This window comes from Mus pahari, chromosome 13 (genome assembly GCF_900095145.1).
Source record: "Mus pahari chromosome 13, PAHARI_EIJ_v1.1, whole genome shotgun sequence".
In the NCBI taxonomy this organism is placed as follows: Eukaryota; Metazoa; Chordata; class Mammalia; order Rodentia; family Muridae; genus Mus; species Mus pahari.
In genome coordinates, this window is record NC_034602.1 from 36,405,290 (window position 1) to 36,421,958 (window position 16,669).

The following is a 16,669-nucleotide window of genomic DNA, read 5'->3' on the forward strand; positions in this document are numbered from 1 at the left end:
CTGTCTCAAAGCACTTGGTACTCTGTCTCAAAGCACTTGGTACTCTGTCTCCAAGCATTTAGTTCTCTGTCTTAAAGCATTGGGCACTCTGACTTAAAGCAACACTCTCTGATGGCAGTCTGTCTCTAACCAGGAGAGGAATATAAGCATAAAATCAGTGATACTCCCTGCTTCAGTAAACAGTGGTGATTGATGGGGAATACTCTGAAGAGGTTTTAGATGGAAAACAGTCTTATTTGATACAGTGCACACCAAAGAATTCCCTTCCCACTTCTGCATGTGGGGCTCAGTCTTCCCCCCGTCTCTCTCCCTACATTATTCAACGTGCTACAGATTTTTAAATCTTAGTACAACAGAGGGTATCTGCAATCCAAATGCTCAAGGCCATCAGCTGCAAAACACAAGACTTCAAGAAACAAGGAAGTCTACACGAAAATGATCCATGATAGTTTGCATCTAACAGCCTTTCCTTTGAGAACAAGACTCATAGTCTGCTCTCTTTGGCAGGCAGAGAAGTATGTCCACAGACAGCATATGATTGGATCTGGAGACCCTCCAGGAAATTTCCAACTGGACATCGATATTTCTGGCTTAATCTTCACTCATCATCCCTGTTTTAGCCGGGAGCATGTCTTGGCATCAAAGCTGGCCCAGTTGTATGACCAGTACCTTGCAAGACAGCAGAGAAACAAGACGAAATTTCTTACAGATAAGGTACTTGTGTTCTCCATGCCTGTGGTTGATGGGGCTGGTTCTTCTGATTAACCGACTGGAGATGCTTCTAACATGGAACGTTTCTGTCCCCCATGTCACATGTTCTCTGCCCAGGGTGTGTGATAGTGTCTTACCCAGAGGGAACAGGAAGGTGTCTGATCTCCTCCTCCTGTTGCTGTGTTAAAATACCCTGACAAAAGTAACTTGAAGAAGAAAGAGTTTATTTGGGCTCACAGGTCAGGATAAAGTCCATCACAGTGAGAATGTTAAGGAGGCAGGAGCTTAAAGCAGCTTACCTCATCAGTTATTCAGGACTGAGAACGACAAAGGAACAGAACACTCTAGTGCTCAGCTATTTTTCCATGTTATATAGTTCAGGATCTCTGCCTAAGGAATGGTGCTACCCACAGTAGGACTCCCAGCCCCAGTGGACTCAGTCAAGATTACCCCTCACACACATGCCCAGATGCCCATCTCCCAGATGGGTCTAGATCTTAACAAGTTGAAAAAATGGGATTAACTACTACAGGAAAGTATAGATTGTATGCAATTAACAATCCCAGATTCACCAGCATGTTTGTGCCTTACAGAGGGAGACTCGTGTGTGCTACAAGTGGCTCTACCCATGAGACGTGCACATCATGTGACACAAAGTTATTAATTAGTGATATCGGCTCCTGAGCCTGTTGGTGGCTTGAGAACACATCTGTTCCCAGACAGTCTGATTTTTATGTAGCCCCTTTCCGTAGTGTAGTGCTCAAGCACAGACCAGCAGCTTCAGCTGCTGCAGAGGAATGGCTGTCCCTTGGATCCATTTCTAGTGTGATACCACCCTGTGGGGCTTCTACTGGCAATAATGGCTTCAAACCATGTGGTTTCACCTGTCAAACCTTACCGGCTACCCTATGATATCTCCTCCAGCTTTGTGATTTCTTCATGTCAAAAGAATACTATTTGAGTTAAGAACCCCTGAAAGACCCACTGTTATCTTTGAAAGTAAACTTGTTTCTGAGGCACTTAATAAAATGTATATTTCTACTGAGCAGTCTGATGATCCCAGAGCAAAGATGGATAAACAATGTTCCATAGAGATCCAGATTCATAAAAAGCAGAATCAGCAACTCTTTGTCAGTGTCAGCTTTGGTACCTTTGGTGAAAGTCTGAAGATGGCTGGAGCCTTGGGCAGCCACAGTAGATGCTCGCACCTTTCAACTCATGGTTAAAGAGTTTCTAACATGAAACTTCTATCCCTGTCATGTTAAGCTTCAAGCACTAAGAAAAGCTGTTCAGACCAGTCTTAACCCAGAGAAACCTCATCCGTCTCTTGACACAACTCAGAAAACCATCAATGAGTATAAATCTGAAATTCGGTGAGTTTTCAAGGACTTCCTGTTAGACGTGAGTTAACACTTTCTATTTCCTGTTAGATGTGAGTTTATACTTCGTATTTCCAGACTTTTGAAAATGCATTGAATTCATATACAAGTCTGCCAAATGATACAATGATATCGGTAATTTAACATATGAACGCAGCTCAATTACAAATGAATCAAGGAAGACAGAAGGGCTCACAGGCCCTACCTATCTATCTACCCTTTACCTCTGAACTGTTGGCTATACATAGACTCTGAGAGAAGTGGGGATCACTGTCTTTGGATGTGTCTCCACAGCTGAGGCCACCAGGTTCCAACAGACACCTCCAATCTCACTGTCACACAGACTGTCCTCGTTGATCTTGGAGGGTCACAAATGTGATTTGTTCAGGGTGGTCAGGGACAGTAGAGAGGTAAAAGGGGTAAGACTAAAGAGTGTATATATGTGAAATTATTAAAAATAACTTTTAAAATTAGTATAGTACAGAAAGGTGTCCACCAGCTAGAACTGAGAGTTTCGGGGGCGTGTAGTCTAAAGAGTCACGTGCCTGGGTCACAGGGAGACAAATGCTGTGATGTGCTGCATCATCCACAAAAGGAGGTCTAGAAATAAGCCAGTGCTACCAGGATCACATCTGTGCTGACACAGACGTCTGTTCCACAGTTTAAGATAGATGCGCCTGATAGCATGCTCCCACATGGGGGATCTGGAAAGTAGTCTTGAATGATAAACCCACCTGCCATAGGCTGTTTGCACATGAACAATACTCATTTGTCTTGGGTAACACATCTATGCTATGGACAGAAAAGGCACCCGTCCAATCTGATTCTTTATCTTGGGAGGGAGAAAAGGGGTGTGAGTGTGGCAAGGGAGGGCAGCTTCAGTTGTAATATTGTTGAAAATAATCCAGAGTCATTAAGAGAAGACGTCAGTGGACAGCATCTTGTTCAGTATCTGTTCTTTTCCATTTCTCTGAGTTATTCATAATTTTAAAATTCAAAATGTAAAGCCCTAATCATTGCTCCTAAATAAGGAAGTATAGAATACAAATGGGGGTCTATGTGCACATGTTTTATTGTTTTGAGGAATCCTTGCATAGTTCCTTCTGTCACCTGCTTTTTTATGTGCCCATCTTAGCCCTTTTCTTCTCACTACACATTTAAGTATCTATCATTCAAAGGCCACCATTTATTATATAGATTTACTAATAGATTTACTGTAGAGTGTGAAGCCCTCAAGTGACAGACATTGCTCAGATAATTTTTAAATTGTACAATAATTAAAATCCCTGTGTGTTAGTGTGTGGATATTTTTACAGAAAAAAAAAGTCTTAGAGAAGAAAATAATAATCCTGGAGTCTCAATGTATGTTTTTCTTTCTCCAATCTAGGCATGAATTGGAAATTCTTCTTGCAAAGTGAGAATTAGTGCAGTTTGTATACTGGAAAAAGAATTAAAAGTATGCTTAAAATTGTAAACTATTATTCTTATTACAGTTATGTTGGATGCTTGGCAAGGCCTTTCTCATTATGTAGACGAGTCTGGCCTCATATTTATGGCAGTCCTCCTGTCTCAGCCTCTCAAATTCTAGGGGTACAGGCATATATGGTTCTAAAATTATTTATCTTTAAAACACAGCCTCTATATGAGGATAATCTTAGTTTTAATCTAGAATGAGTATGAAAATAGTTATGGGCTTGAGAGAGAAAGACAGAGAGGGGAATAAGAGGGAGAAGAAAGAAAGAGAGGGAAGGAGACAGAGACACAGAAAGAGGTGGTGGAGGGGAAAGAGACAGAGAGAAGAGAAACAATCCTGGTTTTCCCTAGGACTGTACTGACAAAAGAGAATAGAGAAGTGACTTAGCTTGTCCAAGGCCAGCTAATAGGTGACAAAGCCAAAATTCACACAAGGCTGTCACTTTCTTGCTTCCTAAGGCCATTAGAGACTCCTGAGTCCTGGGTTCCCAACAATAACTATCATGCTTTGCATACCCTTATTCTATAGCCACTAAGGAGTCAGACACCCTTACTTCTCCGTGCTGTCTCTGCAGCCCAAGTCAGTCCAAGTAGAACTGCCATTCTTGGGCCTTCACACAGCCAGGGGATGCTAATTTCTTCAGTGTCCCGCCCCGTTGGCTTTCCCAGGATGTCCTCATAGGTCCACGCTGTGTCGTATGTTGCCATCACTTACATGTGTGATCTCTGGGCTGTACCGCAAACTACTTGAGCATAGAGACACTGTGCCTTTTGTAGGCATGTCTGTACACCCAGAGCCACACATGGCACCTGTTCAAAATTAATCCACTAGCTAATTTATGGTGGGCCAGAGTGAATTCGGAGTCTGGATTTGGCCACCATTTATGAAGAAGATTTATATATCAGACGATCCCAAAACAGATTAAGTAACTGAAAGAGAGAGAGAGAGAGAGAGAGAGAGAGAGAGAGAGAGAGAGAGAAAACGCACTTTCAAATGCCATCTCTACAGTTGAAACCAGAACCATTTGTCATCTCGTTAGCACTAAAATTCTTCACAGCAGGCAACAGCATTGCATCCTCTCTGTGCAGAACTCAGGATCTGTGTCAACACAGAGAGCCCTCAGTGCTTGTCTGGCAACTGGGATGTCAGCGCTCTTCATCTGAGACAATCACTCCTGCTAGTCTCTTCCTGTCATAGCTACAAAGGCAGCTGTCAGTAGGAGGGACAATAGTTTGAAAAAGAATTTTAAAAGATAATTTAGAGCAATTCAGTTAAGAGAGAATAAATTAAAGAAAACGTCCAGAATACAGACCCTATCCTATTACCTCCTCTTTTTCTACTTCCTCTCACAGCTGCTAACCAAACAGTTTCTCAGAAATACTGAAAACTCTTAGCAAGAGAAAATTGTCATATGAGTGAATCGGAGATGCAAAGAATCTCCGATTCACTTAGAAACCGTGGCAGAACTGTGTTAGAAGAGAGAAAGTCAACTTAGCCTAGGAAACTGGGCTACAGTTTTGCGACCCCATGTACAAGGGAGGGTTGTCTACTTCAGTATGCAATACTGAAGCACTATTAACGTTTACTATATGAACACAGCTGATACAAACTCACCAGTTATTACATCTCGTAGGCAGACTCGAAAACTACGAGATGCTGAACAAGAGAAAGATCGAACACTGCTGAAGACCATCATAAAGGTCTGGAAAGAGATGAAGTCGTTACGGGAGTTCCAGAGGTTTACAAACACACCGTTGAAGCTCGTCTTGAGAAAGTAAGGCTTCTCAGGTATTGGTTTATCGGGCTGTGTCATACAGCAAAAAAGGATATGGAGTGCATAGATACAGTTTAAAAACTATGAGCGAACAGTCTCAGCTGTGCAGCTGCTCCGCAGGCTGAGAAGTAGAGCATGAAAGGCACCCGACAGCTCCCATGCTTCTCTCCACCGCACTCTCAGCTGTCTGCTTCTATGACCACCATTTTCCTGGCTTTGTATATAGCCCCGAGAATGCACATTTTTTAAAGAAAATATTTATTTATGTTAAGTTTATGAGTACACTGTCGCTATCTTCAGACACACCAGAAGAGGGCATTGGATACCATTACAGATGGTTGTGAGCCACCATGTGGTTGCTAGGAATTGAACTCAGGACCTCTGGAAGAGCAGTCAGTGCTCTTAACTGCTGAGCCACTTCTCCAGCCCTGAGAATACACAATTTAATATTGCTTGTTTTCCACTTTTATAGACTCAATGTATAAAATACACAATTCTTTGTGCTATGTATATCTCCGTGATTGACAGCATCTAGGTGAGAAGTTGTCTCAGTCAAGAGAATGCTTGCAGCATCAGCATAAAGACATGAGTTCAGATCCCAAGCACCCATGAGAAAAGCTAGGCATGCTTGCACAAGTTTGGAATTCTGGTGCTTGGAAGTTGGGGGTCAGGACAGATGGATCCCAGGGGTCCCTCACCAGCCAGTATAGCCAACTGATGAGAACCGAGTTTAGGAAGAGAGACTGTCTCAAAAGATAAGGCTGAGAAAAATAGTGGAAGACACTCAACGTGTCAACATGTATCCATACATACTACACACACATACACACACTCACACCCCACAAACTTCACTACATAAGAGTTTCAGACTTGCCTTTTAGTGTGCACGCACCTCGGTTTCCTGGATGCATGTCCCTGGAAGTGAAATTGCCTTCTTCCATTTGACATGCTGACTCCAAATGCACTTCAGAGGGGTGATGTCCCTTAATGCCTTCACCAGTGTCCCTGTCACCTGCTATAATTTCTATTCTCCTGACTTCTCATAAGGCTGGGTTTATTATGCCTCCTTTACCTGTGTGTAATTTGCATGTGTTCTGAAGATACCTGGGACCTGAACTTGTTCATAAAATGTGCTCCAGGTACCCAGGACCTCTCTGTTCTCAGGAGCTCTTCCTCCTTCTTCCTTCCCACCCTGCCCCCTCCAATCATTTCTGCCCCTCCCCCTTCCTTTTTCCCTCTGGTGAGAAACTTTTAGTTTTAAAATGTAGAGTATGCTCCTGTTTATTGTCTGATACTTTCCATCTCCTGTTTCATACAGATAACTACTTCACCATCTCCTACAATCTTTCTAGTTATGTGTTTCCCATTTCCTTTTCAATCCAGTTGCAATTGTTCTTTGTTTGTAGTATAGGAAAGCTACGCTTTGCTGACACATGTGATTCACGAGAACTCCATACATCAGTAGGAGTGTAGTTTAATGCCCCACTGTGCTGTCGATTTCCATGGAGACCCTCTCTGCAACTATTGTTGGTCCCTTTCTGGGCGACTCTTTGGGGCAAATGGTGTAACCACACATAAGTGAGAAAAGTAACAAACTAAGGCAATTATCTAGCGCTTTACTTAATAGATACGTTTCGGTTAAAAATAATTATAAATTTGGATGGAGAAGCTGTAATTGTCCAAAACTGAAACCATTCATAACATGTTCAGGGCAAAAACAAGTGTGATTGCTCTTTGAGGCAGAAGCCTTGCCACATTGGGTACATGGAACTAGCAGGGTACCTCCCACTTAATATCTATTCAAATACTGAGTCAAAACTATTTGAAGGGCTGGTGAGATGGCTCAGTGGATAAGAGCACCCGACTGCTCTTCCGAAGGTCCAGAGTTCAAATCCCAGCAACCATATGGTGGCTCATAACCATCCGTAACAAGATCTGACGCCCCCTTCTGGAGTGTCTGAAGACAGCTACAGTGTACTTACATATAATAAATAAATAAATCTTAAAAAAAAAAAAAAAAAAAAAAAAATATAAAAAAAAAAAAAAAAAAAAAACTATTTCAAGCTAGAGATACAGCTCAGTAGTAGAGCCCTTGCCTAGAATTAGCCAAGACATTAGCTTCAGTCCTCAGCCATATACAATAAATAAATAAATAAATAAATAAATAAATAAATAAATAAATGTATGCCCCAAACCTCCCCCACAAGTTTCTCTCAAGATTTGTTTCTGCACCCAAATCTTGGGCTAACCCTCATAGTTTTAGGCAATGGAGAGAATTACAGAGTGAGAAAGCAGGAAGGTAGACACACTGGGTAAAAATGAGTCTGCAGTCCATACCCAGCACCAACTCCAGACTGCCAGACTGACATAGGTGCAGCTTGTTTGTTGTGTCCCCCTCAAAGGTCTCCCCAGTCAGGAATGAGGAAAAGGCTCCTTGTAGACAAGTAAGGGACCTTCATATCTATTAATCCAGTACGGTCTTAGTTAGGATTTCATTGCTGTGAAGAGACACTTTGACCAAGGCAACTCATATAAAGGAAAACATTTAAGTGACTTACAGGTTCAGAGGTTCAGTCCATTGCCATCATGAAGGGAAATATGGCATCATGCAGGCAGACATGGTGCTTGAGGAGCAGAGAGTTACACAACTTGATCAACAGGCAGTAGAAAGAAACTGTGTGTGACACTGGGCACAGCTTGAGCACATATGAGACTTGGAAGCCAGTGACACATTTTCTCCAACAAGGCTACACCTATTCCAATAAGGCCACACCTCCCAATAGTACCACTCCCCATGGGCCAAGCATTCACACACAGGACTCTATATTGGCCATACCTATTGAAACCATCACAAGTACTGAGATGGTTGTAAGGGGCATTTCCCTTCGACAGACATCTACAGAACACACTGTGGATATACTCCTTTTATTGGGATGAACTAATGGCTTGTCAACAAAATCATAAGAAAACAACCTGAAGTCATCAACCCAAGTTCAGGAAGTGGTTTAAGGGACTCAGTAACAAAGACATAATAAAACTATTCAAATGAATCCTCAGGCCCTTTGGAGTAGAATTTACTCCGCCCTGGCAACCCACGGGGACAATTATCCAGAATGGCCCTATTACTAAGGTCCACAGCTCTTCCCCCTGTGTACTCACAAGCTAGTTTCTTAACTGTCTGTGTTAATGTCTCCTCAGGGTTGATGATAGCGTGGGGCTCACAGCTTAATACAAGCAATAGTTTTAGCCAAGACCCTGGCACAGGGCAAGCCCAGCATTGTATCTGCTGCATGATCACCATCTCATTTCATTCCAAGAACTAACCAGGAGCTGCAAATTCATTTCAAGGGAAAAAGTTGACCCGAAACTAGATGAGGATGCCTATGAAGCCGAGATTCAAGCTGAGATCCGTGAACTGCTGGAGGAGCACATGGAGGAATACGCCACAAAGATGGAAGAGTACAGAGCGTCTCATCAGCAGTGGAAGGCCTGGAGGAAAACCCAGGTTTGCAAAGCATCACTCAGCATCCCTGCAGTAGGGCTGCCTAGGGAGGGCCCCGGAAGGCAAGCCCCTGAGACAGGAGGAGGGAAGCTAGACCAACAGGCCACACGGAGGTCTCCCACCGACTCGTCTGTCTCCTTCTTACCTTAAGGGATTGATTGGTTAATATCTTTTATCCAAAAAAACCCACGCAGACTCCATATTGATAGCACTGTGTATAATCAGTAATACATATGTCGAATGTGTATTTGCCGTGCATGGAGGGTATTGATGCCTCCGCTGAATGCTCTTCAGATGTTGCCTCATTCCAGAAGTTTTGTGTGTGTGTGTGTGTGTGTGTGTGTGTGTGGTGTCTGTGTTTGTCTCCACTTTGGGGGAGAACCGAAGCACAGGGAAATGCTGTTGGAGACGGGCTGGGGTTGGAGGTGTCCAGTTCGCTCTGTTCTCAGTGCCATGCTGCTGAAAGCCAGTCCTGGAGACTGTTTTGAAACTTAGGTCACCTCTTACCCAACAGAGGGCCAAAAAGAAGAAAAAGAAGCAAACAGCAGAGGAACACCCTGAGGAGGAAGAGGATGAGGAGCCCTTTCCTGAGGAAGAGGTCAAGAAGCCCATCCCCCCAGAACCCGCAGACCCAGCTGTCATAGAGCAACAGGTGCGGGAGAGAGTGGCCCACAGCAGGAGGAGGCCAGGGGAGCCCACACTCGTTCCAGAGTTGAGTCTGGCAGGGAATGTGACCCCCAATGACCAGTGTCCCAGGTAAGCACATGTTCTAACCATACGTGATATTGGAATGTACAAGGTAAGCATGTTCTGACCGTTGATGACACTGGTGCATACTGACATGTACCTATACACACACAGGAGCACACAGAGAAATATATATATAATCACACTATGCCATATGAACAGAGGAACCATGTTCCTATACATAAACATGAGGTTGAACTATGTAAAACTGCACGTGTATGCTTACCTTAGAGATGTCCTATGGTTTGCCCCATCTTTGCACCCCACTTGTTACCCAGGAACACTATCCATAGAGCTGCCTATAGAAAAGAACCCCAACAAGTCAATGCCGGCTCTCCGCAGTGACTTTCTGTGCCCATGCCCCCTCGGGCTAGCAGATACACTGAAGTGTCTCCTTGCCTCTTGACTTCAGCTTTAAGCCCGTTCATGTCTGGATATGTCTAAATTGCAGGAATATAAAATATTAAAATGATCCTCCACTTCATAATGACAAGAGAATTTCTGTTAGGGAAAATGAAACACTTTTAGGTATGTAGCAATTGCTGTTGCACATGAGTGTATTTATTGGTTCTAAAAATGTAGATTTAGAAATAGTTAAAATGGTTGGGAATGGTGGGTCGTGCCTGAAATCCCAGCACTTGGGAAACAGAAAGAAAAGGGTCAAGGCCAGCTACATAAACTCTGTCTCAAAAAAGTTAAAAATAATAAATATTATGTTTTACATATTTAACCAAAATAATATTTAATTGCCAAACTACCATCTCAAAATGCTATATCTGTTTTTTTATTTGAATGTCATTTTTACTTTTGTCAATAGGCTGTAATTGCTATTGACTAGCATCTTTGTAGTGTCTCTGCAAATAAGATTAAACACTAATCTTGAAGACTCTGATCTGTCTTCCAGCTCCCTCTGCTTCAGCTCTCTCAGTGTGTTGGGGTGCACTCTTCTGTGATTGGAATGGTCTTTAAAGTCAGCCATATTTCTTAGTGCTGGGCATCCACTGGGCATCCACCTACTCTAGGAAAACATGAAGGAAAAGCTTAGGGCTTAGAGAAGGAGACTGGATCTAACTACTAAAATGGGCTACCCTAGTTTCCGTGTAAAATCTATCAGCTGTGGGTGGATAGGGAGGCTGGCAAGATGGCTCAGCAGTTAAGAGCACTGACTGCTCTTCCAGAAGTCCTGAGTTCAAATCCCAGCAACCATGTGGTGGGTTACAGTGTATTCGTATACAATAAATAAATAAATAAATCTTTTTTTTTTTAATCTAGCAGTGTAAACACAAGTCATTACTGTTCCATGCAATCTGAATTAACTCCTTTTAAAAAAGATTTTGTTGCTGTTTATGTGTCTATGTGTGTGGGTGCTGTGGAGGTCAGAAGAGGTCATCAGGTGAACCCCCTACCTCTGGAACTAAAGACAGTATAAGCTGCCTGACCAGGATTTAGATCCCCTAGAAAAACAGGAACTTCTCTCTTCCCCCTCCCCCTCTTTCTATCACTGAGTCCCTCTAGTCCTGAGCTAATTCCACTTAATAAGGAATATGTTTACTTAAGACTTTGTTTTATATGCAAGCATAGGTCTCATTTAAGAAATTAGAGGAGACTGTGGTCCAACAGGGATTGGACTCTTGGCCTGTCCTCCCACCCCACCCCCCATGCCTTTTCGGTGCCTGTCAATGGCTTCCCCATTAGTTCCATGTCACAATATTTGATTGTAGCAAGCCCCTTAAGACCTATCACTGTCTGGGTCAAAGGGACTGATATATAATGTTGCCACTGTGTCACTTGTAATGTTTGGTGTCCATCCAGTGAACAAATGCACGGTGATCCTTAGTAATCAAACACTGACTACAGCTGTGGGTGGTCTCACTTTGCAGGGTGGAGGTCTCGAGAAGGGAAGATGTCAGGAGGCGCTCTGTGTACTTAAAGGTGGTCTTCAACGGCAAGGAGGTGTCGAGGACTGTTAGCCGGCCTCTAGGAGCAGATTTCCGGGTTCACTTTGGACAAATTTTCAACCTGCAGATATTCAACTGGCCAGAGAGCTTAATGCTTCAGGTACATCTGTTAACTATTATCCCAGTCCACAGGATTTTGTGGTCACTGAAATTGTAAGATAGTTTAAAATCAGCTATGGACAAACTGGGTGTTTCCAGAGGAAGGGGTCAGTCTCTTGGTTATCAAATGTTTCTTTGTAATATCAGTGAAAACAGATAGGTTACCACTCTAGGTGTCTAAAAAGGCTGGTAGGGAACTACTGGGATCAGAGAGTTCCCTAGTTGATTTGCGAAGGAATAGTTCAACGTGACCATCTACTAGGACCCAGACATGCTGTTACTTGTCCCCTAGGTAACCCTAGATCCATCCCATCATGTTGATAATATCGACTATCACAATGCCCTATCCCAGGAAATTAGAGTAACCGAGAATCAGGCTGGTCCCAAGCAGGGTATATATAAGATGGTCTCCAGGGCAGACCAGCACAGACACTAACAATGTAGACTGACACCTGAGAACACATTCTATTGCCACCTCTACTGGCTGAGTCTCTTCTCTGGATTTCAGGTCTATGAAACTACTGGTCACAGTGGTACCACCTTGCTAGCCGAGGTCTTCCTGCCTATCCCTGAGACGACCCTTGTCACGGGAAGGGCCCCCATTGAAGAGGTGGAGTTCAGCAGTAACCAGCATGTGACATTAGACCACGAGGGAGTTGGAAGTGGTAAGCAAAGCTAATTGTTTTCAGCAGCTAATGGTTACCATTGTCATATCTGAATCTGTCTTTTTCCACTTCCCAGTTGATTAATAGTTATCGCCAAATAATTATAAAATTGGTATCAAACATTCAAAAGAAGCCAGGAATGATGACCCTAGTACTTGGGCGGCTAAGGCAGGAGGATGACCACAGTTGGAAGTACAGAATAACATCCTGTCTCAGGAGGGCTGGGGGAGGGGAGGAGGTAGGGAGAAAGAGGGCCGATAAAATGGCTCAGCATGTAAAGGCTCTCTTTGTGCCAAGACTGAGGGAGTGAGTCTAATCTGTAGGATCTATATGGTAGAACTTCTTTTTAGCCTTCACATGTGTTCATAAGATACATGGATGTTTGCCAAGTCATTTCTCTATGAAAACACACATGACTACACTACTATAAAGTATTTTGTAGTATGAATTAAAGAGCTTTGATAAACATTTTGATGCCTTAATCCCACTTGTAATAATCTTTTGTAAAGAAATAATTAGAAATGAAAGTGAAGAATTGGGCATTAAAAAGATATACCAGAGTGATATAGGTGTATAAGGCTAAAAGACACTAATTTCAATCATTATATGGAGATCATTTATTGCTGAGGTTTGGTCTTACAGTTTATTGTAATGCTACATGCTGGCCCCCAAGACCTGGAATCTGCATGTAGCCCCAAGTGACACTGCCTTCAAGTTATTTCTGATGGGCAGATCAAGATGCCAACAGCCAACAATTAGCCAGAAGAGCCATAGGTGGGGTTTAGGTTTCCAGGGCTTGGGGTCAGAGGAGAACCATGAGGTGAAGAAGAAGGTAAATGGAGGTGAGAGAAGCATCCATGGGTTAGGTGGCCCCGAAGGCTGGCTAATTAGAGTTAAGAGCAGCCCAGAAGAAACATGGTAAAGTAATAACTCAGGGTTATGGTAAGAGCAGCCCAGATGCAACATAGTAATAATTTAGGGTTATCGGTAGGAAATTAATTCTAACAATATAGAAAACAGGTATCTGCCCAGCTCCTGTGCCATTTAAGGTGTATTATGAATATAAAGGTTATGTGTGTCTTTTATCTGGGAACTAAAGAGGCAAAGACTGGGTAGAAATCCTGGGTTGAGGTTAAATATTTCTTTTTTTTTTTTTTTTTGGTTTTTCGAGACAGGGTTTCTCTGGTAGTTCTGGCTGTCCTGGAACTCACTCTGTAGACCAAGCTGGCCTCGAACTCAGAAATCCGCCTGCCTCTGCCTCCCAAGCGCTGGGATTAAAGGCGTGGGCCACCACTCCCGGCTCGAGGTTAAATATTTCTACAACAGTTCGTTAACATTCTCAATTCTGATAAAATGCACGATGGACCTTATGGTTTAACTAGTTTTTACCTACATGACTGTCTCCTTCTTTCCTCGGAGGCATTATCTGGTGTCTCTTTTGTTTGTTTGCTTGCTTGTTTATTTGTTTACTTAGACAGGTTCTCTCTATGTAGCTGTCGCTCTGTCTCCAAGATAATGCTAGATCCCATCATGTCTCTCCTGGAACTTGCTATGTAGACGAGGCTGGCCCAGAACTCTTTGATCCAGCATGCCTCTGCATTTTTCTAATCAGGCTGCCTTGGCCACAGCATGAAACCATCCACACCCCTGACCCCTACAGCATAAATTTCCTCTATATCTTCCTTGATATCATCTTTCTTGATCCTTGATGCTCACCAGCACCCTAAGCCCTTACTAGCTCTGCTATAAACACTAAAACACAAACATCACAATAGGACTCCATTTTTTAGAAGGTCACATAACCTCATTTCTTTTAATTTGTTTGATTTCTTCACTGCTAAGTTTAGCCTTAGTAGGAGCTCATGTAAATGTCTGAAATAAATAGACTAATACCTAATTTTGAAAAACTTCCTAGGAGAATGTTGTTATTATCCCTTATATGTAAAAGAGCTAAGTTCCAGAAAACATAGGTAATTCTTCAAAGTTCTCACAATTGTGAAATAGCAGAATGCGGATACTGCACACCAATCAATGGTCTCAGGGATAGCACACCATGGAAACTCTACTTTCAGTGTCAGAGAGAGCTTAATTCTGTGCAGATTTACCTGCAAAACAATTCTAGTAGCCCAACTCGGAGCATGAGCTCCAGCCCACCACCCCTACCCCAGGTTCTGTCTCTCTACCATCTGCACTCTTGCAGGCCTGGGTCCTCTCCTTTCTAAACACCACCCTGTTGACCTTGCTATTCCCTTAGGGGTGCCCTTCTCCTTTGAAGCTGATGGCAGCAATCAACTGACTCTAATGACCTCAGGGAAAGTGTCCCACAGTGTGGCATGGGCCATTGGAGAAAATGGGATTCCTTTAATTCCTCCACTGTCACAGCAGAACATTGGATTTCGAAGGTAACATGACTAGAATGAACTGGTGACTATGTTAGAGACATAGGGTGGGGAAGCTTGGGATGTCATGTTCTCTCCTTTCTTTCTAGCTGCCTGTATTTTAATGGTTCTTTTACATTTTTTCTTAAAATTTAGAATACTAATCAGCTGACATATATAGGATGGCCATTGGTGTCAGATACACCAAAAAAAAAAAAGTTTTTGTTTGTTTAATTATCTCAGAAACTCTGTGTTCTTCTCTCACCTTGTGAACTCGAGGGTGCATAAGCACATAAAGCTTCTTTGATAGTGACTGGCAGAGCTTGCTAGATGTGGGAAAGTTCCTGATCGTTAGCTTTCTCCCCCAATGGATAGATCTTCAGTCCTCCAGAGCAGGAGGAGCCCTGATCTTCCAGTCTAGTCCACGTGGCCACTGTGATGGACTGGAAACCTGCATCCTTCTATGACAGGTTCCCTCTGCCATCTCAGCATAGACAGACTTATTATCAATCCATCATCTCACCATTCCGGCCCTGGCTGCCCCACCTCTAAAATAAAAAGATTTACAACCACATACACACACACACACACACACACACACACAGAGAGAGAGAGAGAGAGAGAGAGAGAGAGAGAGAGAGAGAGAGAGAGAATGGTGTATCTCCATCCTAGAGAAGACAATTTTCCAAATGACTTCAACACATGGAAAATAGAATGGGTTTTGCTTTGTCCCCTTCTTGTCCTACATATTCCCCATACCAACCTGCCACAAGCAATGTAGCTCTGTGCCAAGTCAAGAGCCACTTCTGATGGAAGCCTGGCCCGGCATTTTCTGATCTTTTCACTGGAGTTTAGTACTAGGGACATCCCCTGGGGCTAAAGCTTTGGCTCCTCCTGAAGTAAATCAGGGAATGAGCAAGTAAAGTATAGAAATCTGTGCAGAGCATGGCTCTCTGTTGAGTTCTGTGTCCAAAGCTGCTATCCACTGGGCTGGGAGGTGAGGCCTTCAGGGCTCCCTGGACCACGGGGGCAGGATGTAATGTGGGGGAACGTGCCACTGCACTGGACAGAGTTGTAGCATTTAGCACATTTGTATGCCTTCTACTCCTATTTCTTCATTGCCGTACAACATGTTTAATAGTCAAGTGAAGAAAATAATCAGCGTCTCCACAGTGAACTTCCTCCTATAGAAGGAAATGGCTTCGTGCGTCTCCACAGTGAGCTTCCCCCTACAGAAGGTAATGGCTTCCGTAAGCAGCACTGGCGTGCTGAGGACAAGCTCCTGATCGCTTTCTCTGTTGGTGTTTTTGCTGTTTTTTTCCAGTGCTTTGAAGAGAGCAGACGCCATCTCATCCATTGGCACATCAGGGCTGACGGACATGAAGAAGTTGGCCAAGTGGGCAGCAGAGTCCAAGCTTGACCCCAATGATCCCAACCACGCTCCGTTGATGCAGCTGATCTCGGTAACACAAGCCATTTCTACATTCTCAGATGATGAAATGCCCTACAAAGGCATTCTCTTTTATATTTTTCTGTACAGCTGTTTAAGAATGCCAGAACTGTCAACCACAGGTTGAAATTTCAGCTCTGCCACCTCCTCCCTGGCTGTGAGACACAGTGGAGCATCAATGCCCTGTGTTGTCCTCACAGTAGATAAGGATATGTGCTGCTGTGCATGAACTCTTAGATGGTACACAATCCACATACAGCACATATGATTAGCTAGGTTCCTTACTGTTTCCCGTAGCCTGAGACACCCCTGGAGAAAGGTTCTACTTCTCCACTACACAGAAAGAAAACTAACTTCAGACAGCTGCTTGCTCACAGCCACACTGATAATAAGCAGGCTTTCCGTCTTGTCCTTTCAGTCCTGATGGGGTATTTTATGAAAATTGTCTACAACCATGTGACCCTAAACACACCCAATTCATCTTTTTTTGGAATCAAATACAGTGGATTTAACTGTCTCCAAACTACTATAA

The 16,669-nt window shown here is 43.3% G+C and overlaps 1 protein-coding gene across 5 annotated transcripts in view; it reads left to right on the forward strand.

The window, feature by feature from the left end:
* The window catches only part of Cc2d2a (coiled-coil and C2 domain containing 2A), a 78,806-nt gene that overhangs the window by 33,000 nt on the left and 29,137 nt on the right, over positions 1–16,669 (forward strand). For all 5 annotated transcript variants that reach the window (XM_029545245.1, XM_029545243.1, XM_029545246.1 and 2 more), the window contains 9 exons: positions 508–714; positions 1,978–2,084; positions 5,198–5,338; positions 8,687–8,843; positions 9,355–9,596; positions 11,468–11,645; positions 12,153–12,309; positions 14,564–14,711; positions 16,012–16,150. In XM_029545245.1, the coding sequence (XP_029401105.1) occupies positions 508–714; positions 1,978–2,084; positions 5,198–5,338; positions 8,687–8,843; positions 9,355–9,596; positions 11,468–11,645; positions 12,153–12,309; positions 14,564–14,711; positions 16,012–16,150 (1,476 nt within the window). The remainder of the gene's footprint in view (positions 1–507; positions 715–1,977; positions 2,085–5,197; positions 5,339–8,686; positions 8,844–9,354; positions 9,597–11,467; positions 11,646–12,152; positions 12,310–14,563; positions 14,712–16,011; positions 16,151–16,669) is intronic.